The following is a 27,192-nucleotide window of genomic DNA, read 5'->3' as shown; positions in this document are numbered from 1 at the left end:
ACCGGAAGTCACCGGCGGCTGCGGCCAATGGGGGCGCCGGGCGGGCGGGCCGAGGCGGGGCCGAGGAGGGGGGGGGGTCTCGCGAGAAGGGCGGTGGCGGCGGCAGCCAATAGGGACGCCGCGGGGCAGGGCCGCGGCGCAGACGGGCGGGTCCCGTGAGAAGGGCGGCGGCGGCCGGGGCGGCTGGGGCGCGGCGCGGCGCGGCGGGCCGAGCGGCGGCGGGGCGCATGGAGGGCGCGGCGGGCGAGCGGGCGCCGCTGCTGGGCGCGCGGCGGGAGGCGTTCGCGGGCCGGCGCGCGGCGTGCGCGGCCGTGCTGCTGACGGAGCTGCTGGAGCGCGCCGCCTTCTACGGCGTCACGGCCAACCTGGTGCTCTTCCTGAACGGCGCGCCGTTCGGCTGGGAGGGCGCGCAGGCCAGCCAGGCGCTGCTGCTCTTCATGGGCCTCGCCTACCTGGTGTCGCCGTTCGGCGGCTGGCTGGCCGACGCGCAGCTCGGCCGCGCGCGCGCCATCCTGCTCAGCCTGGCGCTCTACCTGCTCGGCATGCTGGCCTTCCCGCTGCTGGCCGCGCCCGCCACGCGCGCCGCGCTCTGCGGGGCCCCGCGCCCCACGCGCGTCCGCAACTGCTCGGCGCCGCCCTGCGCCGACGCGCCCGCCCGCTACTGCGCGCCCGCCGCGCTCGGGGCGCTGGCGCTCGTCGGCCTGGGCGTGGGCGCGGTCAAGGCCAACGTCACGCCCTTCGGCGCCGACCAGGTGAGCGCCGCGCGCGGGCCCCCGCCGCGCCCGGGTGCGGGGACAGGCGCGGGCGCCGGGGAGAGAGGGCCCCGCAGATGGAGGGCGCGCTCCTTTGGGGAGGGGCCGCTTGGGAGTGGTGGCGAGGTGGCCCTGGGAGCGCAGGCCGAAGGCTGTCCGAGCTAGTGGCGGCCGGGAGAGCTTTCTGGGACTCGCCGGCAACAGGTGCAAAGGCCCGGGGCCCGGGAGGGAGCGACGCTCCTGTTGCTGAAGCCGCCTCGGTGACCGTCGTGCTGCAGTGTCGAAGTGTTTCCACGCAACACGGATCGTACACACCTGAAGCTCCCCAAGGTTATATGTCACGTGCCTCTCAAAAACAGAAACGGGGAGATGAGTGGTAGGCCGGGGCCAGGTCCTGTGAAGCTTTTACAGGACTTCGAGGTGCGTTTTGAATAAAGTAGGAAGCCTTTGCGCGTTTGGGCTGCGGGAAGTAATACGATCTGATGTTCGTTTCTAAAAGGGGCTTCTGGAGCGCAGGTGTGTGCCTGGCCGCCGAGGCCTGACAGCCACATCTGGTCTGCTTCCTGTTTTTGGAGGGCCCACAGGCTAAGAGTGAGATTGGTTCTTAGGTTCCCGAGTGTTAGGAAAGAAGCACAGAGTCTTGTGTGACGAGGGAAAACTTTATGAAATTCAGATTTCAGCCTCCATAAATAAAGCTTTGTTGGAACAGCCCTGCCTGCTGCTGGCCACACACTAGTCCGTGCTGGGGCTGTTTTCATGGGGCCGTAGCAGACCCGGGCAGCTGTGACAAAGACTGCATGTCTCCCAGGACCTAAAATACTTAGGCCCTGCCCCGTCACAGAAGTCGGTGACACGCGGTGTGGAGATGAGCGAGGGAAGCGATGACCACGGGCATACCAGCCAGGAGTCCGTTTCACTGGCCCGGTTAGAGGGGTGTGGACTAGGGTGGACCCCGGGGACGTAGAGACGGCGGCAGGAAGACGACCCCTAGGTTTTTGTGCTGAACGACCATGGGATTCCGCTGATGACTTGCAGTGCCCCAGGCCCTGTGCCCAGTACTTCATGCGTCTTCATGACGGCGCCTGCTGCTGTTGTGCCCATTTTACAGATGACGAAACCAAGGCTTGAGAGGGTAGATCATTTGCCCCAGGTCACGTGGCTAGTATGTGACTGAGCCAGGATGCAGGAGCCTGTCCTTTGAATCAGAGCTTTAAGTAAAGGACCCATCACAACAAGGTGGCACCTTCTAATGACGTTGGGAATGATAGCTGCCTCATGTCCCGAATCCTTCCTTCTCTGCGCCAGGAAATGTGCTTTACACACTGAACTCATCGGACCTCATGTGAATCCCATACCCACTTTTCCAGAAAGGAGATGGAGGTACAAGAGATGACTTCTTTTTGTTGTAGTGAGTGGTCAAGCCAGGGTGGTAGTCCGGGCCTGATCTCTTGATTGCTACTCTAACCGTGGCTTTGAGATGGGCACTGCGGGACACAGTGCAGTGGGGGCGGAGGTGGGTCTCCGGGCCCAGGCTCATGGCTTCGGCCGTGGGTGCCGGCCGTGAAGGCGCAGCATTGGCAGCATAGGGAAGCACCTTTCAAGACCGGCCACGTGGGCCACGAGCCACATGAATGTTTGTCATGCCCCTCGCTGTCCTTTGTTACACTGCCTCATCTGAGCCTCAGGACAGTTTACGGACTGCACTTGTCTGTTTTACCGGAAACACCAGGGGAGAAGGTTTGACCTGCCCAGAACCACAGCAGGGGAGTGGGAGCTGGGTTTGGACCCAGGCAGTCGGACTTATGTGTCCGTTCCCTCCAGTCGGTAATGGACCAGCAATTACCGTTTCATAAAGGAATGCGTGGTCTTGTAGAGGGTATCGAGAGTGCGTGACAGAACAGGAAATTTTCTGATGCATAATAACACTTGGACATTTAAAAATGCTCTCTTCGACGAGATAACTAGCCTAATCTCTTCAAATATTTGTTTTTATTTTTATTTTAATTTTTCATTATGTTCAGTTAGCCAACATATAGTACATCATAAGTTTTTGTTGTAGTGTTCAACAATTCATTACTTGCATGTAACACCCAGTGCTCACCCCAACATGTGACCTCCTTGGCTTTGTTTTTAGATTCCCCTGGGGTGAAATGTCATCATGTTGCAAATTTTAAATCATTCAGCCTAAAGCGTATTTCATTTATAGCTACAGAAAAAGAGAACCAAGGATCTAGGTGAAGGGTATATAGAAGTGTATGTTTTACTGTTCCTTCAACTTTCGCATAAGATTACAACATTGAAGTACAAAGTTGAGATGTCCTCGAAGTGATGCACGGATAAAGTCGATGGGGTCCCTCCACGCACCGGCACATCCCTCGGCCATGAGCGCCGGTACGTGCTACAGTGGGGATGAAGGCTGGAAACACCATGCCAGGTAGTAGATCCAGACATGGAAGATAACACGTCCTTTCAGTCCTCTTGTACAAAAGTGCCCGGAATGGACAAATCCATAAAGACTGGAAGAGGAGTGGTAGCCAGGGGCCAGTGAAGAGCGAATGGGAAGTGCCTGTGAAGGAACAGGATTTCTTGGTGGTGTGATGAAATGTGGAATTGGATAGTGCTTGTGGTTGCTCAAGTGTGGGCAGGCTCAAAACCACGGGGTTGCACATCTCAAAATGGTGAATTGTTTTATATGCGCACTGCGTCAGTGACAAAAGCGTTTAGGAGGGAAACGTTGGTACCCTTCTACCAGGGTGCTCGCTCCGCGGCAAGTGCTGCGGGCTTGGTAGAGGCGGTGTGGCTTCGAGACCCAGGTCTGGGTGGGAAGCCTGCCGGTCTGGTCCTCAGGGTGAGTTAGCTCCTCATCTGGCTCTCCTTGTTTTGAGGGAGTCTATTTGTGTTTCTAAGGTACTTTTTATGCTTCTCTGTCACTCCCCACCCCCACCATCTCTGATCTAGCTTTTAGGGGGTGTTCTAAATGAGATGAGCGGGGTCAAGCTCTGCAGCCTTGGGGTGCATCCGCTGGCTTAGGACAGAAGATGGGCCGCTAAGGACGCCGAGGTCCACGCTGACGCAAATTGTGCCAGGCCCTTCGTATTCTCACCAGAGCTTCACCTGTTTCAAAGGCCACGTTGTCCTTTCAAATAGCGAACTGAAAGAAGAAAAGCTTGCTTTGCAGATGTAGAGAGCAAATGATACATTTATTTTCCTAGTAGAAAAAAAGTGGCAGTCTTGTGCATTTGAAGGAATTTTTCTAAACCAGCAACTGTCTGACTTACTGTACACAGCTCTCTTTTAGCTTTTCTGAGCTGACTGCAGTGGTATCTGTTGACCAGTCACATGAGAGGCTGTTTACCCTCACTGGGGGAGGGCCAGAGGCCCCTGCGCGGATGATGATGTAATGTGACTGGCTGCAGGCTCGCCAGCTCAGGGCACAGAAGCATGTGATTTGCAGTTTATTGGAGCCAGCTTCCCATTTGTAGAAAAAAAAAACACTGGTATGTAAAAAAAATCACAGTTATGTAGTCATTTAGGGCCTTAGTAAGAGGCTTCGATTTCCAAAGTAACAGAGAAAATTTGACTTGGATGTTCAAAGCAGTTGACTGCCAAGTTCACACAGGACGATGTGTGCAGTGTCGTCATAGGTGATGAAAAGGGCCTGATGTACTTCAGCCGGTACGTACGTTGTCTGCATTAGTTTAGATGTCCTGTTTACCGGCCCGTTACCTTCTGAGGCTTGCCGAGTGCCATCCTCCCCCGTCATTACCGGTTCTTATGTATTTAGTTATATTTTCTCTGTAACCATTTCTCTGCTTACGATTTTTTCTTTCCTCTGGTCTGTCTTTAGATAGTGTGAATATTTGCGTCTGGCTTAGTAACATTAATTTGTGTCCCCATGAAGAGCTCTCTCAGAAATAAGAGAAATTCCCAGGGCGCCTGGGTGGCTCAGTCGTTAGGCGTCTGCCTTCGGCTCAGGTCATGATCCCAGGGTCCTGGGATCGAGCCCCGCATCGGGCTCCCTGCTCCGCGGGAAGCCTGCTTCTCTCTCTCCCACTCCCCCTGCTTGTGTTCCCTCTCTCACTGTGTCTCTCTCTGTCAAATAAATAAATAAAAATCTTAAAAAAAAAAAAAATTCCCAGGACGACTCATTCATTCTGTCCTCATGCCAGCATTTGGTCCAGGACCTCCATCCAGATCTAACGTAGGCGGGGGGCGAGTTGAAGTTCCGCCTGAGAACCTGTGGTTTATTTAAAACTCAGATTTTCAGGTTGTGATGCTGGTTACCATGTCATTAGCCCAGGCATGTCTCTTGCCAACACAGTAGCCATACTTAATCATTTTGAATTAAATTTTTTTTTTCTTTTGAGGAGCATACAATTTTGACTGTTTTATACCTGTAATTTCAAAAAAAATAGAGGTTATGATATCGTATCAAGTTATATGACTGCTAACAAGGTGCTTTTTTGTATCTGGCACTTGGTTGTTTGGGCCCCCATTGAAAACCTTTGTGCTCTGCTGGTGGAGATTGTTCTGTGGAACATGTCAGATCTGTTCTGACAGAAATCAGCCTTTCGATAACTTGTAAGGAGGAGACCACGGAGCTTCCTAGGACGGCAAGCCTAGAACCGTGTTTGTACGCGTCCCAGCGTCGACCTTTAGCTGGTAAGCTTTTTTAGAAATGGTGTGAGATCACCAGCTAGAGTAGAGTGGTGTCCGTGTAGACGTGGACGTCAGGAAGGAGGGAAGGCATGTGGGGCGCCTGCCCCCACGTGGAGTGCCACTGGCACCGTGGGGCCCATCGCAGTGGTCCTGTGGGCAGTGTTACCTGGCGCTTCTGCCAAAGTTCAGGAGATGGGTGGTGCTTGAGCCCTCCAGGAATCTCTGTCCTTACCAGCACGTCTTCTGATCCCCTCCATAGCCTTCCTGGACTGAAATAGCATCTAGTGTTAGTTTCAGTCTGGAATTTCCTCTGTGCCCCAGATTGATCAAGGCGTGGAGCTATGCAGCAGTGGTCTAAAACTTACCTGTGAGTACAGGTTGCCTGGAAAATGTTTAAAAGGCCAATTCCTGGCCCCCAACCCCAGAGATGATGACTCGGTAAGTCTGGCCTGAGAGCCTTGTGAATAGGCACTTTGAGGGAGCATTCCAGTGTTTCCAGAGCAGGCGGTGGTCAGATGTTACTTTGAGAAACTCTCTTGGATTTCTTGGACGTGAGCACACTTAAGAAAAACACTACGCAGAAAGTGTAGTGATAGAAGTTTAGGGTGCTCCTTTGTGGGGGATCCTGAGCGTATCTGTAAGCACCAGCTGATTGCTGCGTTTCTTACAGACTGCCATGATGGCAGTGACCATAGTCACTTCATTATATAGGCTTTTCATCCTTGCAGATTACCACGTTTCAAAGTCCGTTTCCTCCCTGTTGTTTTAGGTTAAAGACCGAGGTCCAGAAGCCACAAGAAGGTTTTTTAATTGGTTTTATTGGAGCATTAATCTGGGAGCAATCATTTCTCTGGGAGGCATTGCCTACATTCAGCAGAACGTGGGCTTTGTGACCGGCTACCTCATCCCAGCAGTCTGCATCGGCATTGCTTTCCTGGTCTTCCTCTGCGGCCAGAGAGTCTTCATCACCAAGCCTCCTGATGGCAGTGCCTTCACCTATATGTTCAAGATACTGGCATATTCATGCCGTCCCCAGAAGCGAAGCGGAGAACGCGGTCAGAGTGGGTGAGTGCCGAGCTGTGGTCATAGGCTCAGCCTAACACGACTTCCCCAACACTGTGAATAAAGTACTCGCTCATGTCCAATGCAGGCTTATGATGTGCAGGGCTCTGCGCTAGTGGTTTAAGGTCTCACGTCAGCTCAAGGAGGTGGTGTGGCATTACTGTCTTCCAGCAGCCAGATTCCAGAGCTCATGCTTTTAGTGTTTAGCTTCCACACTGCATTTCCTCTCACTGCTGATTTAGATGGACCTCTGGCTTATATAAAGACGAGGGAGGTAGGGGCACCTGGGTGACTCAGTCAGCTAAGTGCCTGCCTTTGGCTGGGGCCCCAATCTCAGGACCATGCTCAGGGGGGAGCCTGCTTCTCCCTCTCCCCCTGCTCATGGTGTCTCTCTGTCTTTCCCTTTCTCTCAAATAAAATCTTTCAAAAAAAAAAAAAAAAAGATGGAGGTAGAAATCGGCAGAGAGCATAGGAGAGACACTATACATATTGTGTACATTTCTCTTTGTATTCGAAAAGGCTTTGGAGTTCACTTGAATGAAAAATCAAGCAGTTGCTTACTTTTGTAGGTACCTCTCTGTGCTCCTTAAACAGTAAGCTGTCATTTCTCACTTGTGAGTCAGCAGCTGTGGGTCAGCGTGGGCCCCATCAGCCCATGGTCATTGCAGCCGGTCTGTGACAGGAGGACATAAAAGGATTTTGAGACGCAGGTAGGGGAACTACATCATCCCCTTTGCGTGGGACTTCCCTGTTTTAGCACCGAAAGCCCCACGTCCTGGGGAAGTCCCGGGCAAACTGGGACGGATAGGAGATCACCCTAGATGCGTATTAATAAAGGCAAGTCCAGAACGTAGCCCAGGAAGAGACCTCGACGATTTTGGTATTTGTTGAAGCGTAATCTACGTGTAGTACAGTGCATCCCTCTTAGCTGTACAGTTCTGGAATTATGACAGCCTTATTTGACCATGTAACTGCAGGGTGGTCAGGATAGAGACTATTTCCATCACCCCAGAGAAGTCCCTGGGACCCCTTGTAATTGACCCCCTCGGAATATCTTGATCAAAGCAGGCGTTCCTGAGGGGCGGGCGGTCCCTGAGCCAGAGGCTAACCGTTCAGCCGGAGGGAGCCTTCTGCCCGTTAGGGCAGCACGCTCATGGCTGGGTGGCCCTGACTGCTGAAGGTTCTGCAGACAGGACCCAGAAAGTGCCTCCTTGTGGTTGGTCTGCTTGTATCTTACATACGCTCTTGGAGTCACGTGAATGTCTGCTATTTGCTTCCATGTGGGAGGTTTGAAGCTGTTCCAGAATAGCTCTTATGGCCTTGTCCCTTGGCTCCGGACTACAGGGGCTCCTCGACTGTCCCTGCGTGGGGTTCCCGCAGATCTCCCAGCCGCACCTGGAGTCCCAACGGCTCAGTGTGGCATTCAGACTCCTCATTCAGAAGTACCAGTGGTGGCACCACACTGGAGAATGTTTAAAAGTTTGGACAGTGCTGCCTCACTCTTGCTCTGCCAGAGGCTCCCGGATGCTGACTCCCCGACTCCGACGGGGCAGAGGCAGCGTTCCGCACCCAGACGCTGACTCCTCGATTCCGACGGGGCAGACGCAGGGTTCCGCTCGTGGACGCTTACTCTATAGATTAGTTACTCATGAGCAAAATACAGCCTTTAAAGTTTCAGTGTGTCGGTGTGGGTGGTACCCGTAGACATTTGTGCAAGAGGACAACAGTTTTGGGTTCTGAATGCACAAATGGCGTGACGAAAAAAATCTGGACTGACTTCTACTTAGGGTTAAGTTTGTTTTTTGGACAACTGGCAAAGTTAAGATAAAAAGGACTATCTTGCAGAGAGGTCGGTGTCCAGAGAATTCTCAAATTATGCTCTCATTGTACACAGAGTCCGAGCTCTGTGACCTTGGGCAGGTGAATGACCTTGCCAAGCCTGCATTCCCTTTTGTACAGTGGAGAGCAGCTCATCTCACGATCATTGTGAGGCCTGAGAAGCTGACGTGTACACAGCTCTCGGCGGAATGCCTGCCTGGCCCATGATGAGAGCCCGGCTGATGTTAGCTACGGCCAGGATGCTCTTGCAGAAGGTTGGCTCCAGAAATCTAGGGAAGTTCAGCATCACGCAGTGTCTCCTCCATCTGGCCCGGTTCTGGTTTCCTTCTGGCTTAGGTTGATCTGTGTCCCGAACATTAGTTTAACACTCCTTTTACATGAGAAGTCCATGTATATCTGTTCAGTTCATCAGACTGAGTGGGAATAGTTCTAAACATTTTTTGAGATACATACGTCTTTGAGTTGAGAGTCTGAGAATTAATAGACCATCTTCCTGGGAGAAGACATGTGTGTGCAGAGGCTGTCTGCACACAGGTCTGGGGAGCACGGCCTCATGGAGCTGGGGCACTTTCTAGGTCCTGTCTGTGTTTCATGTCATTTGTGTCTGTGGCTCCATGTTGGACCCTCGTGTGTTGCAAAATAATACACTAACAGCGTGTGTGAGTTAGGGAAAGCATGAGGTGCCTGTGATTTAGTACTTTTCAAAATATCTTAATGACATAAGTAATGTAACCAGTAACATGTCTGAGTGATTCTCTGTGTAAAAATGGATTTGTTACTGGACACTGACATGTTTTTAGAGAAACACATGTAGTATGATGTAGTAAAGTCAGAGAGCATCTGAACTAGGTATGTAAGGACTTTACATGTGCTTTTGGCCAAGTAAAATAAAATAAAATAAAATAAAATTGGAGAAGCTGTGAATATTTTCAAATGAAAGTATGAGTAGTATATTTGGAGTTTCGAGCTTCTCTTTGAGTGCAGTTTTCCTGATTATTTTCCTTACTAAATAAGCTACATATGATTAGGAGTAGTGTCTTTCTAACTTTATTTGTGTATCTCTAGCACCAGGTAGAACAGACCTGGGTGTGTAGTACATGGTCAATAAATGTTTATTGAATTGAATTTAGTTGTCCTGTCTAAAATTTGGCTAAAATATTAAGTTACAGTTTTCAGTTTTTTGGTTCCCCCCCCCACTCTGAATGTTCAGATGAAACAATGTCAATGTTTTGAGACAAAAATGATTTAAAATAGTAGTCACTTAGTTATAAATTGGATAGGAGTTTATAAACTAGAAAGCAGACCACTGCCATTTATATCTGAGTCCCGGAATTGGAAAACGGGAAGAATTCTTAATGGTGATTATTTATCTCCTGGTATTTCTGGCTTTAGAGAATAGTTGGCAAATAAAACAATTTCTTTTGTGTGTTTTATCCCTAACAATCTAAGAGCATATATCTCTGTTAGAGTGTTGTGGAGCTATCCACTGGGACGTGTTCATTTTATAATTAATGAAACTGTCCTAGAGTAAGCGAGTGAGTGCAGCTGCTAATGCATGAGCCAGGACCAGAAGGCTTGATTTGCTGACCATGCCTGACTCACGTGAGCGTGAGGGTGAGGCCTGTGGCCAGGGAGTGGAGGGGCAGGCGACGTCCCCTGGGCCTGGGCCTTAGGCTCTGCAGCCAGGGCCCTCTGGGTCAAATCCCAGCCCCCATTCTCTGGCTTTGTTACCTTGAGCACATTCTTGACCCTCTCTGCGACCTGGCTTCCTCCTTGGTGCAGTGGGGCCAGTGAAACTATCCTGATGGCTCCTCCCACGGTAGTGGTCCAGGTTAATGAGCAAGCACCCAGTAACACCAGCTGCCTGGTGACATCGTCAGGTTACCATTGCGATCACAGCTTTCCCTGCCAGAACAGAACCCTTCCTCATGGGCCCATCAGTGCCTGCACTTTAAAGCAACAGCTTTAGTAACAATATCCGTGTTATGGTTGTGAAGTTTTCACGTTTGAAAAAGCCACCCGATTCAAAATCCAAACAATCCAGCCCATTTTTTCCCCCTCAAACGCTCGTCCAGGGCTGTAGCTGACGTAGTGACCAGCTTCAAGTGAAACCGCAGGCCTTGCTCGGCGTGCGTGACGGGAGCTGGGGGAGAGACCAGCTGCGCCAGGTCTGTGGCCTCCTAACGTGGCAGGAGCGCAGGTGCGCTTCCTGGCGAGGCCCTCTGCCGGCCGCGTCCACACATGCACAGTGCTTCCCGCCAGCCCAGGCTGCTGTGTTCAGTGCGCAGTTAGTGAGGAGCAGGAGGGTGTTCAAGCAGATCAGTGCAGCGAGCTGGCTTCCTGCCTCCAAACGTAAATTGTTGCCACATACGTGATTTCTGGGGGTGGAAGAAAACTAACTCCTTCATTTTATCTCCCAAAGTGAAGGCCTTGGAGTCCTTCAGCACTCTTCTAAACACAGTCTGTTTGATTCATGTAAGAGGTCTCGCGGAGGGCCGTTTGCGGAGGACACGGTGGAGGACGTGAAGGCCCTTGTGAAGATCATCCCCGTGTTCTTGGCCTTGATACCTTACTGGACGGTGTATTTCCAAGTGAGTGCCGATGGTCGGGTATCCATTGCTTTGTGTCCCCGCACTCGCTTTGGTTGCCACCAAAGTGCAGGGGCGCCGTGCTCCCCTCTGCGGCGTCTGTGGGATCTTGGAATCCTGTTTCCAGTCGTGGAACTCACTTCTGCTGAGTTAGACGTTTTGAGACCCTTTCCATGAGAGAAGCTAAGAGCGGGTGTGCTTCTGCTTTCCAGGCCCCACCTTTGGGCTTAATTGCTCTGTTACTTCTTTTCCAAAGTTGATCTCCAGATGACTTGTACGATGACCAAATAATCGATCTGTCTTCAGATCCGAGCCATGTGCACGTCCTCATGGAGCGGTCTGGGGGTGGGCGGCTCGCTGGAGTGTTCCCACACATAACGGTACCACTTTTTACACCCAGATGCAGACAACGTATGTTCTGCAGAGTCTTCATTTGAAGATTCCAGCGATTTCCAGAATCACAGCCACTCCTCATACGGTGAGAACAACTGAGATGATCTGAAATTGTCACCTGCAGCTTATGTACCAGGCAGGTGCTTTCCGCCAGTCGTAGGTCCTTCCCAAGGGTCCGTGGTGGCTTGAACCAGAAACATTCTCATTGGAATGGAACTTTTGCTTATTTTAGAGACTATTCTATTGGCCGTGTCGTTTCTAGATCGTTGACAAATGTCAACCAAACACTAATCTTCCTACCTGACTTTTTTCTCCCTAAAAGCACAGAAGAACAAATGCAAATGCACTTGGAAATGAAAATCTTTTTCAGTTCCATTGTCTTGAAACTGAGACTTTTTCCTTAGGACGTTATACTTTGTATGAATGGACTCTTCTAGAATAAAGATATTCTCAGTCAGACATTAGTTATGAGGTGAATGACTACTTACTCCTCCCGAGAACTAACCTTGTCTTGTGCGTTTCGATTCTAGTTCCCGGCAGCCTGGCTGACCATGTTCGACGCAGTTCTCATCCTCCTGTTAATTCCCTTAAAGGATAAACTGGTTGATCCCATTCTGAGAAGAAATGGCTTACTCCCGTCATCCCTAAAAAGGATCGCCGTTGGAATGTTCTTTGTGATGTGTTCTGCCTTCGCTGCAGGTGGGGAGGCATTTCTGTCTCATTTCTGGAGCTTGAAACTGGCGTTAGCAGCTGTGGATGACTCGGAGCCCCATGACCGGCCTCTGGTCACGCTGCGTGTGTGTACCCTAAAAGAGGACAGACGTGGGGTGTTGTGAACGGGTGCCGTTCACTTTCTGGTTTCCATTATGTGAAGGTTAAGATTTTCTCCCTAAGGCTCTGCTGTTTTTCTTCTAGAGCCAAAACTGGTAAAGTGCTCTGGAAAGTGACTTTCGGCTTGGATCAGAGGAGGCTTGTGCTCTCCCTTCTGATTGAGACTGTGGACGACTGTTGATTGCTGAATGGATGAATTTTTATTATCAGTCTCAAAGTCATGGGTTGACCCTTAGTGTTCTTAAGTTAGGTCCAGAGTCGGCTTTGGTCTGCCCCTGAACAATCGCGTGTGCGTTTCGTGAGGAGAAAGGTTTTATCAAGTCCAGGTTCATGACCAACCCCCACCCCCAGAGAGAGGGGATGTGAGCCAATGCCTGAAGCACCCCAACACTGATGAGGGGAGTTTTCATGATTCTTAAATTCTGAACTGATAGGTTGGAATATCTTCTGATAGAGCTGAGGTACTCCTGACATTCTCAACTCGCTCTGGAGTTCTTCATTAATATTTGAAAATCATTGAACTATAAGACAGCTGAGTTACATAACAAGAGCAGAAAAGCTGATATTCCTGAACCAACTATATATCACCCGCTGTTATGAGGAATTTAATGTTAAGTACTGCTGAGACAGAATTTAATATTCTCCAGCAATGTTTCCCAGCAGCCTCCATGCACTGTCCCCAGAGTGAACGTATTGATATAGTACTTAATAGATTTAAAGAAATGAGTCCCTAGGCTTAAGAAATCTATATTCCAGGGACCGGGACATTTTAGAAGACAATTACGTTTTCTCTTGATCAAACATAATTAAAGTGAGGTCATGTCTGAATGAAGTTTTTACTGTGTGCTCTGTTCATGATTCTGTTTCTCTTCCAGTCCTGTAGCACATGGGGAAATAAGCAAGAGCAAATAAAAACTAAATTGCTGTGGGGCTGTAATTGCGGGTCTCATTAAGCGGGATCAGAGATCATCAGGGCAGTTTGGAGTAACAGCTGCCCAGGGTTGCTGTCTGTCTGTCCTGCCTCCCCTGAGCACCTGCTATGGGCTCAGCTTTGGGCCCCGCAGCTCCCCTCTGTCCCTGTACCGGGGGCCCTCTCTGCACCACGGCCACACTGGTCACATGCCAAGGAAGGGGGGTAGTCCTTCTTCTCTCCCTCTGGGAAGGGAGGTGTCCTCGGTGTTCAGGCATTTCCTAGGAGATTCCGGGTTTGGGCTCCGTTAATACCATCTTGTCTTTCGGTTCTTCTGGGGGCCACCCTGAGAACCAGGGAGGGCATTCCTGTGGTCTCTGCACATGTTTGTGCAGGAGGCAGCTGACAGATGCGTGACCTCTGAGAGTACCCTGTGGGCATGGCGTCCAGCCTTCACCGGTGCCCGCAGTACACACGGCACTTCTCGCCCAGCGCTGGGCAGAACAGGCCGTGCTCTGTGGGGCCGCCCGCGCCCCTCGGGGTGGGGGGGCAGGCAGCTAGTGTGGTCACGCGGCCCTGAGGCCTCTGAATTGGAATTGCTTTCTTAAAAATGGAAGGCATCCACTATGCTTGTGTTCTTAAATAGTGGAAAGGAGCCCCAGATTCACTGGTTTGGAGATTTTAAGTATCTGGTACTTGATTTAAGCACTGTTTATTAACTGTAATATAAACATGGCCCGAAATACACGCAGTTTTACTTCCAGCTCTAGGGAGTATTTAATTGCAACATTAATAAGCTTTGAGTAGAAATTGAAACTATCCTAGCAAACCAACATTTTAATAGAAAGGAAACAGTTTTGGCTTTGAACTTACTACCCTCCCCCGTAACCAATCAATATCTTCCATTTAGAACCATGCCTGCTGGTAATGGTTCATTCTTTTGTCTCTCAGCTGAGAATCAAGCAGTTCCCAGGGGTTTTTTCAAGTGTGCATAAGGAAAAAGGAAGTGTGTTCATTGGTTAGATTTCCTTTTCCCCTTAAAGAACCGTGTGTGTGTGTATACCCCTGAATTGCTGGAGCAAGAGATGCTCACTGGAGGGAGGGTGATCTTGGAAGCATAAAGAAGAAAATAGAAACCAGCTGTAATTTCCCTAGAGACGCTCACCATTAGGATGGTGTGAACCTGCCTGATCTTGTTTGTGTGTCTGTGCACATGCACTTCCTCTGTGTTTTTGCAAAAATGAAATCCTGTTGTGCAAGCTGGTATGAGCCTGATTGAGAAAGTAAGTGTCAGAAAAACCCTAAGAGTATAATAAAAGCCGAGCATGTTACATGTAAGGAGGGAAAAATCTGTATAAAGACAGATGAGCCATTGCGCGCATGTGCACGCACACATGTACTCATAATTCCACCACCTTTGGAAATCTAATTACCATTCTGCGGGTGCATGGGAAAATTACATACGTGGTATGTGGTAGATAGGTTTCTGTTTCCTTTGTCACGCTTTGAAAACCAGCCCAGAGGTATCGTGAATATCCCTCCATGTCGCACATTCCTCCGTGGCTGGGGGTTGGGGGTTGGGGTGCTTGGGCTCATGACTCTGGGCATTACTGCGGTGGATTTCTGCAAGTGTAATCATGGCATCCCTTTAAGGCGTTGGATAATCTGACAGAGTTCTCTTCCAGGAAGGCCATGACTCCACCAACACCCCAGGCTGGTGGTGCCTACCCGTCCACATGCTGGCCCCCCCCATCACCCTTGGTGGTGTCATGGGTGCTCGTCACTCAGGTGTAGGTGGGAGTCTGTGCACAGCCTTCAGGGCCAGAGAGCACCCTGAAATTGGAGCAGAACCTGCTGAGAGCCTTTTCCCGGCTTGTACCTGGCATTGGTTAAGAACCACTGGTCCACAGCAGGTTTTCAAAAATCGGTATCACGTAGTCGATCATGGTCATGACAAACGCACAGAGAAGAGCCGGGAGACCCCAGAGCATCCGTAACCGCCCCCCCCATCCAGGGTGCATGTCTTCCAAGGACATCCGCTGTTACAGCTAAATTCGTCTTTTTTTAAATAGAAATGAAACGAACTATTCAGTTTATAACTTAACTGTTCTTGTGTATTATATACATACCATTTTTCTACGTCAGTTACACGTTTAAGTCATGGTGTTGAACAACTATACAGTCTGACGTTGTTAAATACGCCATCGGTCCTCAGACCAGTGCTCTCAGTGCACGTGTTGCTAACTCCAGGCTCTACCCGCACGTCAGACCTGCTTGTGCACGCGCGCCTCACCCCACCTCCCGTCTGTCCTTGGCTCTCTGCCCCGCAGTGGGGGATGTTCAGGGCACAGGCACGAGTTCTGCCGTTAGCTCCCTTGTCAGTGCTCACTACTTTTTCTGTGAATCTCTTCCCTGAAGGGTTTAAACAGGGTATGTCTTCGTTTTGATATATGTTAGGGTGATGGTGACTCCCCCCACGTGGTCAGTCCTCATTCTGTGTACAGTTATGCCCCGTGGCATTTTGTACTGGGGTCTTCTTGTTCCTGTTGACAACATAACCAAAACTTTCATCGGAGGAGTATCATTTCCAGTGTTTTCATGTTTTCTTCAGTTTTGTTTATGGGGTCTTGCAGTTTTATGCGTTTCTTCGTTTTAGGTCCTGTGCATTTTGTGTTAGGTTTTTCCTAACTACTTGGTGTACTTTTGCTTGCTCACATAAGGGATTTTTAAAAATTCTGAGTTCAAATGAATTCTTTTCACATGGTCACTTGTTTTCTTCAGATAGCATGGTTTCCCTTCCTGCCTTCACGGTGATTCTCCCTCCCTGTGTCTCTGTTGGGCGGTGTTGGTGGGACTGTGCAGCCCTGGGAGAGCTGGTGGTGATGGAGAGCCCGCCCCCACCTGGACTCTGTACAGGGCGCCTCCAGGGCAGCTCCCGGGGAAGCTCAGAACTGGAGTTTGAGATAACATATTCACGGTGCTGCTAAATTTCTAACATTTATTTCAAGTTTACTGAGTATTTTTGGTAGAAATGAATGTTAAATCTTTCTCCAGTAACATTTTGGTTTCCAAGAGGACTGCATGCACCCCCGCCCCCAGGGATTGATGTTTCTTTACTTATATTAAATTCCTGATACTCATTCCTGCATTTCTAAAACAAATGAGTTTTTCCAGAGGGCTGACTTTGATTGTTTGCAGTCTGCTATTTTATTCACACCTGCGTGCCTCCATCCCTAGTTGACATCAGTCTGTGGTTTGGTTTTGGGGTCGTATAGCTTCATAAAAGGAGTTGGTAGAGCCCCAATTTCTATGGGCAGGAGAGTATTTCAGCCTGGGGAGAATTATCTTTGTGCTCCCCAGGTCTTTGCCTTAGAAAATCACATGAGCCTATTGCTCTCTCAGGAGAAATGGGGTGATGTTTTCACCTTTTTCTCAGTTCTGTGCAGATTGTGTTTTCTCTTGAATCACTTGTTTTTTTAAAAATGTCCCGAGTAAACCATTCATTTTATTGAGTTTTAGAAAAATTATTGGACTGGAGATAAAAATTGTCTTTTAAATAAATCTGTTGTATTTCTTTCCTCATTTCCAGTTTCGTGTATTTATGTGCTCTTTTTTTTTTAAATTAGGCTTGCCAAAACTATATGTATTTGATGATTTTTCCATAGGAGTATCTCTTGAATTTGTCAATTTGACTTTCTTTGTGTCTTCTAACAATAGAGAATAATTAAGATACAATTTCTCTTCTATTGCCTTGGGTTTGTTTTGTGATTTTTCTCTCTCATGAGTTAGATTCTTCATTTACTTTTGCTGCTGCTTCTACAGTTTAATAGTGAAAACTGTAGAATGGCATGAATTTGCCTGTCACTGCTGCTTTGTCAGGTCTCATGTGCTTGGATTTGTTGTAATTTTGTTGTTTTCCAAGACTACCGAACCTGGGTTTTACTTCCTTTATGACCCACGAGTGATTCCAGAGAACTGTTTCCCTGGTACTGATGTTCATCCATTGGTTAATGATGCTTCGACTTATTGTGGAGTTGGGAGAGATCCTGGCTTTGGAACTCCTGCATTCAGACTTCACGCCCTCCTTTCTGGCCTGATAGCGCTTTCTGGAAGTGTTTGTAGGGAGCCGAACAGGATGGTTCCTTTGTTGGGAGCGCCATCCTCTGTGTTCATCAGACGCGTTCTGGCAGGAGCCCGGCACTCCAGGGCCTGCGAGGGGCCCAGAGATCCCATGGATGAGTGCACAGTCCAGGAATGTATGGTGGTCTGTGCATCATCTGGTGATCGGGACCCAGGTTCTGCCCACACCCTCTCTCAAACACTGTGGGTCACCCAGAGTGACTCCGTAAGCATTGACCTTTGTGTCCCCTCTGTCCACTGAGTCCTGAGCCGTGTGTCGTGTCCACGGAGGCCAGGGCTTGCCTTTGGGCCTCTGGATGGCAACCCTTGCTCCAGACGAGGCCTTGGTGGTTTTTGTCTGCTTGTTCTGACAGGGACTCGGAGGGGTGTGTGTGTGTCACAGCGTCACCGGGTTTCTGTCTTCTCCGGGGTTAACTGTGTTCCCCAGGGGAGAGGTGGCGCACGTGGGGTCCTGAGCCCCATGTGCGTGCCCAGAGTTTGCGCTGCTCACGTTCCAGAGCGTGGTGCCGTTAGTCTCCCCGGTTCTGTGCAGAATAAATGCTGTCGTGTCTGTGAAGCCGTGGGCAGAGGGCCTGTGTGAAGTGCAGCGCATCTGTGATTTCCAGTGTGTTTCTCTTGAGTCTTCGGCTCTTGTCATGTGGCGTCGCCTCTTCCTCTACTGGTGACTGCCGCTGCGCCGTGGCCGGTCCCTCCCTCCCTGACCCCCGCAGTGCTGCTGTGCCTTCCAGCGTCATCCTGCTCACACCGATGGGTTTGGTTTGCTTTGACCTCTGCAGAGCCGTCGGTCACTAAGGAGTGTGCTGTGTCGGCTGTTCGGCCCCTTCCTTCACACTCGTTGATGCTTCCTTGTTAGTTCCCTGCTGTCACCTCACGACGGCCTGTTCCGGGGCCTCGGTGCTGGCGGCCCCCCTGCTCCGCTGTAGCAGCTTCGCCACTGGTGCTCCATCCCGTTGTCTTCTGCGCAGTCGGCCACGTGCTGCACAGCTCCTCATCCTCCCGGGCCCGCCGCCAGAGAGCTCTCCTTCATCTTCACAGGCTCCCCCGCCCCCGGCCTAGTGCTCTGCGTCCCCCTGGTTCTGCCTCTTCTCCCCTGGTCTGCACGGCGTGCGCATCGTGGCCAAGACCACAGAGTGGGTCGTGTCCCCAGTGGCATCGTGGCCAAGACCACAGAGTGGGTCGTGTCCCCAGCGGCACCCTCCACACCCATCACACACACACACGTCCCCTACCTGTCCGGCCTTCCCTGTAGAGGAGAGTGTTTTCTCCAGCTTCTGTTGTCATCCCTCAGGGCCGGTTGAGAGGGTCCTTCCTGCAGACCCAGCTGCGCTAGAATTGCTCCAGAACCTTCCGCACGCTGGTGGCCAGTGCAGGGTCCTACCAGTGGGAAGGGAACCTTGGCTGACCCAGAGGAAGCCAGTCACACTTTGTCCTGGGCCCACAAGCTGTCACTTGTGGATAAGGCCCTTCGTGCCACCACCAGCGTCCTGGCAGAGACGGCCACAGGCAGTGCCACGCCTCAGAGGCCCCGGCTAGAGCAGCTGGAACTCCAGGCCGACGGCTCGGCCCACCTGGGTCTGCCGCCACCTGGGTCTGCCGCCACCTGGGTCTGCTCCTGCACTTCCTGCTAGAGGACAGGGTGTGGGGGTTGGGGTCCCCTCCACGCGCCTCCAGGGAAGGGATGCAGGTGTTTCTGATGGAGGTGAGCCAGAGGCCTGTCCTTACCTTGCTCCTTTGATACACTCTTTGCCCTCTCCACACTCTCCTTGTTCGGACATTTCCTGTGACCTGTAGCTTGGGGCAGGTTCCAGAATTTGTCTTCCCGTCCTCCTGTTACTGGTAGCCTGGACCTTTCTCGTTCTTGGGTTTTTAAAAGGGGTATTTTTAATAGAATCCACTGCCCTCTCCCAGACAGCTGCTGTCCTCGTATGCACGGTTTTGAACACATGTGCGTTTGCGTAAATATTAAATACTAGGCCCATTACTCCGTTCACAGAGTTCTTTAGAAACAAAACCGGTGACCTCTCTGACCTGAGAACTTGGAGCTATGGCTGTTGCTTTTAAGCTTTACTCTGATTTGGTTTATTTTTTTGTTTTACAAGGTGTGGCTGTTTGTGCTCTTGGTCATTTCCCTGTGTCTCTTTGTTGCCCCTGACACATGACCAGTAATGGAGCGGGATCGCAGGGCTGCTGAGGGTGTGGGCTGTTCACCGGGGTTCAGCCAGGAAACTGGTGGTATCAGCCGGAGCCGGGGTTGTAGTCGTAAGGGTAGTAAGTCAGTGGGCCAGCCTAAATCCGTTACCATGGCAAGAAAAACGTCTCAGAACTCACTACCTTCTGACATGTGGGTGCCTTATTACTCTCACGGAGGGCTGTGTGACAGCCGGCGTCCAGGTGGGCCATCTAGACATCAGAGGCTTAAATCACACGTGCGCAGTGTCTGTTGTGTGAGGCAGTGAAAAGACCCGCCTGACGTGTCTCATAGGATCAGTGAGTAACTGTTTAGGAAGCCGGAAGTGGGCGGTCCTTTAGGTTAGGCGCCTCCGGGGCTGCCGTGTCACCGGGTCTTGCCCTTCTACTTTTCACGATAGTCAGTAAACATCTTGTAGCAAGTCTGTAGTGTTTTAGTTTAACTGAATGTTAATGAACAAGTGTTCTATTAACCTGCTTATGAATTCTAGGAATTTTGGAGAGCAAAAGGCTGGACCTTGTTAAAGAGAAAACCATCAATCAGACCATCGGAAAAGTCGTGTATTACGCTGCCGACCTGCCGATATGGTGGCAGGTCCCACAGTATGTGCTGATTGGCATCAGTGAGATATTTGCCAGCATAGCAGGTGAGGCTGCTCTCCCTCCGGGGTGTGGGGCCGGCAGGGTCTGGAGGGAACGGGGGGCGTGATTAGAACACACGGAGACACGAGGGGCCTAGTGCCCTTGTGTTTCACGGCAACAGCTGTGGTTCAGAATGTGAGTCAGTAAGTACAGTGATACCGTGGCTGAGGTTCTCGTTTCTGGGGATAAAAGCAGGGTTCCCAGAGATACTCCCATGACTTGCCCGCTGCTGCGGAGGTGCCACCAGAGACAGAAGGAGGAAGCGGCTGTGGGTGGTTCCTCCCAGGTCGGACACTTCCTAACCACAACTCTGTGGTTCTGCCGTGGCAGCCCGGCCGCTAGCTGCCACCAGAGCTCTGGGTGTGTCGGGTCGGCTTTGTGAAGGAGGCAGACCTGTTCACACAGGCCTCTCTCCTCCTACAAGCAGCGTTCTGTGGGGTGTGGACAAGTGCAGTGTGTGCAGACCCGTTCCCAGCTGCTGGAAGGGAGGGACAGAATTAAGGATGACTGGAGCCAGATGGATTGGGGGGGGGTGCCGGCGGCGGTTCCCCTCCACACCTGTCATCAGACTCGCGCAGAACGCGCTCCTGACCGTGAAGGAAATGAACAGAGTGGTCCTTCGTTTGCAGTACATTGTGAATCTCCATGTGTAGTTGTTATAAAATTCTGAATTTGTAGATGTCCCTGTTGAAATTATTTTAAAATATATTGCCTTTAAGATAGAAGTCTTACAAAGAATCCCCATCTTAGTCTGTATATGTTGTTTGCAGATCCTCCTTAGTTGAGAACATAGGAGATTGCTTCTTTAACCATATAGATCAAGAAATACAGGAGCTGACAAGTCAGATGTTACTGTGAAGTTTGAGAGCAAGGACTTGACTTTTTGCTCTATGACTTACTTGAAGGACTGTCCTGGTGAATAGAAGGGGCCCCTGATTTCTTGACCTTGTGTTCAATACAGTCTTCAAATTAGGGAAGAGAGCTGCCCTGCTTACCTGAGACCCCACATGGGGTCCCGTGCAAATCTGCCATATTTAGGCAGGGGCCCTGTCAGCCCACCTCTCACAGAAACAATCTTTTTCTTTCTATAGGTCTAGAATTCGCCTATTCAGCTGCCCCCAAGTCCATGCAGAGCGCCATAATGGGTTTGTTCTTCTTCTTCTCTGGCGTCGGCTCGTTTGTGGGCTCTGGACTGTTGGAGCTGGTGTCCATCAAAGCCATCGGCTGGATGAGCAACCACACAGACTTCGGTAAGGGCCGCACCGTCTGTTTGTGCACGGCCATTGGCAGAACCTGGCGCCCGGGTCCCAGGGTGTGTGGTGTTACTGGAACTTGGCCGCCCCAGAACGACCTGAGACCGCCCCCCCGCCTGATCCCCTACGTCCTTGTGAGTTTGCCGGGGCGCAGGTGAGCCTCTGTCCCAGGGCCAGATCGCCTCAGCCACTCGTGCTGGGTCTGCAGGGCTGCAGCTGCTCCCTCGAAATATCTTTGATCAGTAGCGTCTGTATCAGCAGGTTCTCTTTGTTTACCTTGGTTTGTATTTGGTTTTGTTTTCCTGACAGCACCTTTAAACTTTTTGCTGTTAAAAACAGACAGACAGATAGATAGATAGATAAGAGAGAGAGAGAGAGAGAGAAAGCTCCTTTCTTGAGCCACAGCTGTGACTCGTGACCGTCAGGAGGGGATTTTACTGGCCAGTAGGTGGCATGTTGGGGCGTTGAGCAGAATCACTCACAAAAGAATTTTGCTGATCCCAGATTTATGGTAGCTTTTAACTGGACTCAGGAGATGGAGGTTTCCTTCTTCTGTTTTGCTGTGAAAACAGCCTTAGTACTTGTTCAGTTGTGCAGCATTTACTTGAGTCCAGGGCCCTTAGCCATTTGTAGGTCATAAATCCACTTGGAACCCTATGAAAGCCTGGGGACTTCCCCTAAGAAAATACAGAATTCCAAAGGCCCTCCCCTGATTGAGCTATAACCTTCCCACCCCAAGGAGTGAGGTTAGGGCTGTGGAGTCCCGGTGCGACTTTCAGAAACCACAGCGGCCCCTGCGGCTCCCAGAGGCCTGGCCGCGCTGCGTTCTGGCTGTGGGAGCGTCTCCACGGCGGGCTCGGACCTAGTTGTTCCGAAGAGAGCAGGCAGGGCTGGGGCTTTGCTGTTGATCCCCAGGCCCCTGGGAGCATAAGCGGCTGTGGAATGCAGAGCAGGGGCGCAGTGGCTCCTGGGAATTTTCACGGGTTCTTGGCGGCCCGTGATCTGTTTTTCTGGGCATGGGATGGACCTTCTTCAGAGGAAGCCTTGCTGTAGGTCAAAACTCCGTGATCCTTCTATTTCTTTGTCTTACTTTTCAGCATATCTTGAAGGACTGATTGGTTTTGGTGATTTCGATTAATTGCTTTCCAGTGATTTCATCCCCTTGTCACTGACTTAGTATCTCCAGCTTTACCATCATTCGCCCTCATTTCTCACAGGGTGGCATCCAGCCCCTCACTGTGAGGCTTGTCTCTGGTCCTCATGTCCCGCACACGCATAGGGCTTGCAGCTGGAGCCTGTGTGCTGGGGTCACTTGCAGAGCAGCGTGTCCTAGGACAGCCCCACACCATGTCTAGTGCTGTCCTGGTTCCCACGCCAGGAAGGAGAGTCTCAGCAAGCTGTGCCAGCCCCCAGTGCCCTGCAGCTTGGTTGGCAAGGAGAGGATGCAGAGGTGGGAAGTGCGCAGCGGGCCAGGCAGCTCCCTCCCACCTGGGGACTTGGGGAGAGAATGGGACCAGGTAACCCCCACACACGCCCAGATAACAGTTTGCTTCAGTAGAGGGCGCAGCAGGTGCCATCCTGGGCGCTCTCTGTGCTTTTCCTGGCTCTCTGCTGTTCAGTCCTTCCCTTCTGCACTTGTGTTCAGGTCCGGTGAAGCAGGTGGCATGGAGCTGGCTGAGCATCCCATGACTGACGCATGGAGTGGCTTCCTGGGTAGTCACAGGACTGTGGTGTGGAGGAAGAGCCCCCGCTCTCTCACCATTGCTCCCTTCCCTGCCTGTTCTCCCATAGGCTGGGTGTTCGTCATCATCATCATCACTTAGATCCAGGATAGTTCAGGGTGTTAGGCACCCCCCCCCAAAATCTTTTTTTTAAGGATTTTTTTTTTTTTTTTAAGATTTGTTTTACAGGGAGTGTGCTCGAACAGGGGTAGGGGCAGAGGGAGAGAGGAAGAGAATCCCCAAGCCGACTGCATGCTGAGCGGGGGGCCCGAGGTGGGCCCAGTCCCTGACCCCGAGATCCTGAGCTGAGCCCAGGTCAAGAGTCGGACACTCACCTGACTGAGCGCCCCTAAAGCTTACCAATCTTAAGTGCACATTTCACAATGTTTTCACTCCAGATCAGGACGCAGGACGTATTGGGAGGCTTTCCTGGGGCCTGCTGTAGGCAGTCCGCTCACCACCCCGCTAGGTCCTTGCTGCTGCAACATCGGGCACCATGGATGCCTTCTTGTTTCTGCTCTGTGGTGGCCGGCTCTGTTTCACAGTTTCGTCTGGGAGTCATCCCCTGTAATCTGTTCTTTCTTATTCTGGGGAGTAGCTGGTGGATGAGTCAGTCACAATTCATTGATCTGTTCTGCTCTTGCTGGGAGTTTGTGATGTTTCCAGCGTGAGGCTGTCATGAGTAAAGCTGCTGGGGACCTTCTCACACGTGTGTCTCGGGGGGGACATGTGAGCTCATCTCTCTGGGGCCCAGGAGTCTGTCTCATCACATACAACCTCCCAGAGTTTACTGTCTTTAGGTGCGGTTGTCCTTCGGTCTGGAAGAGGCCCAAGGAAGCACAGAGTAATTGCGGTTTCTGAACACCCTTCCTAATCCTACACGGGCCCACCCCAACAGGGAAAACTGTAGTTCTCTTGGCATGCCAGCTTTGAACTTCAGAAGTTGTAAGATTTATTTACATCTTTACTTGAGAGAGAGAGAGTGTGTGCCAGAGGGAGAAGCAGGCCCTGCACTGAGCAGGGATCCTGTTGCAGGGCTCGATCCCAGGACCCCTAGATCATGACCCGAGCCAAAGGCAGACGCTTAACCGACTGAGCCACCCCGGCACCGGAGCTTCGGAAGTTTGAAACGACTCCTTAATTTGGGGAGATTCATACTTCAGTATCTGCACGTGGAATGACATCATCGGTGTCCCCGAGAGCAAGCTCGTCTGGTTCCGTGGAGCTAACACAGCAGTGGCCACAGTGAGGCCTGGGCTCCACGAAGGCTGTGTGGGCCTCCCAGTGCCTGGGACGGAGCCTGGCACGTGGTAGGGACTCAGTCACTGTTCCTAACTACTTGTTGTAGATGGTCTGCTAGAAGTTCAGGTATTACCAGATCCCTTCCCAAACCGATCCATGTGGGAAGTCATTGTTTTCTGCAGCCTGTCCAAGCCTTGTACAGATGTGTTATATCCACCATTAACTGTGTTTACGAATACAAGCGGTGTGAAACGTTGGTGTTAGTTATGTGTTCAGACACAGAAGGGGAGTTCTAGAACAACCCAGCTTCACAAAGCCCTTCAGGCGAACAGAAGCCTCGATTATTTAATAAGCAAATCAGAACGCTGTGTTCGATGCACAAGAGAGCGTACGGCTCTGGAGGCACTGCTGACCAAGCACATGTCTTCGCTCGTCTGTCGAGAAATGCATCACCCTTTTCAGTGGGTGACAAACGGTGTAAGTGGTAGGACACCTGTGGGCCGTGGTGATGGGGTCAGGCTTTGTAGGGATCCCAGGGCAGCGTGCTGTGAGTGGCTCTGGATGTTCCAGTACAAACATCGTATTTTCTGCACACATCCTCCTTGCTTCTCCACACTGAGCGTTGTGGTCAGTGGTGCCCTTGAGAAACTCCAGCAGAAAGACCCCAGTTTATGGACTTGATGGTCCTGGACCCACGTGTACATGAGGGGACGGTAACAGGAGGGCGACATAAAGCCTTTGTATGTCCCGGGTCCTGTGCAGGGTCCGGTACCTGCATGTTTACTCCTCACACTGACACCAGCAGCTGCTGTGTCCCCCGTTTCACAGAGCAGGGAGCAGCCCGGACGGAGCAAGCCAGTGGCTTTGAACTTCGTAGGTTGAGCTTCCACGTCTGTGTTTGTAACCTCTTCAGCCTGGTTGGGATGTATTGGGAACTAAACAGAACAGTGCGTGTGAAAGGCCATGCTTAGTGCTTGGGGCAGAGTGGAGCATTAGGTGTGTTAGCCATTGGGACGAAGTGTGCACCCATATCACTTTGAGGATGCCAAAACCTGAACTTTGGGGGAAAATTTAAAAAACAAATTCTGTCTTCCTATAGTATGTAGAGCGAATGTCAGCTGTCTGCCCTGGCTTGTGAGGGGCACACACATGGGAGGGTGCTTACTGTCCAGGAACTGCTGACCGGCACAGGACATCCGGAACTCCTCACTGGACGTGGTGTCCGGGCTGTCCCGCAGTGTGGCCTTGATAAGTGCCCAGATTCTAGACCCGAGCAGCGGAGAACATCACCTTCAGGATCGGCATGGGGATTGGTCCTCAGGACAGCAGTGCGCTCCGGGCCAGCCGGCAGCCCCCCAGTGGCGAGCACTGCAGGAAAAGACTGGGGGGAAACACCATTCCCTCCGGTATTGGCTTCTGAGGGGGCGGGAGCACGGTGGCATTGTTTGTTCACTTTCCCCAAACTTTGTACTGGAAAAATTTAAAGGAAGCCTTTCTCGACATTGTGTCGTGGCGGGTGAACACAGTGACGCTCTCCTCATTCACCTCGGATGGTCTCTGCGGCGGCCGCATGGATTCTTGGGAGGGTGTGGTCAGAAATAGGTCTTGTTGCCACGCTGCCTGGCCAGGCACTTTGGCCTCACCCTTCCGTCGTCTGGTGGGGAGACGTTTGAGGAGCAGGGGGGCCCGTTCACGGCAGAGACCCCAGCCCGGGGCCCGTGGTAGAGACATAGCTGGCTTCAGAGTGGCGTTTGCAGCGGTTTTAGAAGCAAAATACTTGTGTGTTTTGAATTACAGAGAGAAGATTTTTTTCTTCTCTCTCTTTCTCTCTCTTTTTTTTTTTTAATAACAGCAGTTAAAAGTCACCCTGACCTTGCTAGGAATCAAACTTAATAGATAAAATCTTGAACAGTCCCTAAGTGCGGCTGACGGGCTTTCTCCTCGTTTCTCCGCAGGCAATATTAACGGCTGCCATCTGAACTATTACTTCTTTCTTCTGGCTGCGATTCAGGGAGCCACCCTCCTGCTTTTCCTGATAGTTTCTGTGAGGTACGACCGGCAGCGGTCGCGAGCCAGCGGGGCGCCTGCCAGCAGGAGGACCTGACGTCCCCGGGGCCACAGCCAGTGGACTGAGGCGGCCGTGCGCTGAGCAGGAGAGGCTTCTCCCACTTCCTGACCACGCGCGTGGTCCCTGGATTGCCTCCTCTTCTCCCAGATGAGCTGGGTAAGTGCCTTTCCGTGGTTCCCCTCCCGGAGCAGACGCGGGCTTCTCGTCCGGACTGCCGTGAACCCTCGGACGGAGGCCCGCGGCGGAGCTGCCGGGGCCTCGGGAGACCATGTGCGTGTCCGTCGGCGTCCTGATGTCTTGGATACGGGTTACCGTTTCCTCCTCGCAGACCGTATGAGCTCACTTTTTTTTTTCGTTTTTGATTAATAAACATCTACTTATTTTGAGGAATGGGAGGGCTTTTTAAGAGATAAAAGCCTGATGCTGCAAAGATTTTGTGTAAAGGTCACATTGATGGTTTCTTTCATAAGCCGCCAATCCCACCATTGCCCAGCTCGTTGGTGCGGGCTGGTGGTGAACGTATTTCGTCTGCTGCTTCAGAAACGACTTCTCTTTTCAGCGATCGATGTTGAATTTTTTTCTTAAGAAAGAGTTTACATCAGGAAATATTTAAGACCGTGTGTCCTATCTCAAGCTACAAAACAACGTACAGGGTATTTGAAACCTCGCCTAGTCTGTCCTTCTGGGTCATTTCCTTCTGGACACCACTGAGGTTGAAGACCAGTCATGGAGGAACATTAGGTACACGTGACTTGAAACAGAATCCGTGTTATTCGAGACCGTTGGCAGTGTTCCACGTTACGTGTGGACTCGAGCTGTGTGATGTCACCGGCTTCTGGATTGTTCTTTATTGGATGTGGGGGCTCGAATGTTGTTAAATAAACTGTTGTCTGTCTGTTGCTGTA

General features: G+C 51.3%; 1 protein-coding gene across 1 annotated transcript; it reads left to right on the top strand.

Annotated features, from left to right (window-relative positions):
- The first annotated feature begins 205 nt into the window (after nt 1–205).
- On the top strand, nt 206–27,192 carry SLC15A4 (solute carrier family 15 member 4). Its single transcript, XM_028089032.2, has 8 exons — nt 206–752; nt 6,181–6,476; nt 10,735–10,903; nt 11,301–11,378; nt 11,824–11,992; nt 19,853–20,008; nt 21,095–21,253; nt 26,175–27,192. Exons 1-8 carry the CDS (start codon nt 228–230, stop codon nt 26,321–26,323), a joined length of 1,701 nt encoding a protein of 566 aa, XP_027944833.2. The 5' UTR covers nt 206–227; the 3' UTR covers nt 26,324–27,192.

This window comes from Eumetopias jubatus, unplaced genomic scaffold (assembly GCF_037043125.1).
Source record: "Eumetopias jubatus isolate StellerSeaLion01/CBP00866 unplaced genomic scaffold, mEumJub1_p1.0 scaffold_16, whole genome shotgun sequence".
Lineage (NCBI taxonomy): Eukaryota > Metazoa > Chordata > Mammalia > Carnivora > Otariidae > Eumetopias > Eumetopias jubatus.
Note: the sequence above shows the minus strand (reverse complement) of the source record. Positions and strands in the feature narration are given on the sequence as shown.

Coding starts and splice junctions, on each gene's coding strand:
- SLC15A4 (XM_028089032.2), top strand. CDS start 228: ATGGAGGGCGCGGCGGGCGAGCGGGCGCCGCTGCTGGGCGCGCGGCGG. Junction 6,477..10,734: donor GGAGAACGCGGTCAGAGTGG/GTGAGTGCCGAG, acceptor TATCTCCCAAAG/TGAAGGCCTTGGAGTCCTTC. Junction 11,993..19,852: donor GTGTTCTGCCTTCGCTGCAG/GTGGGGAGGCAT, acceptor TATGAATTCTAG/GAATTTTGGAGAGCAAAAGG.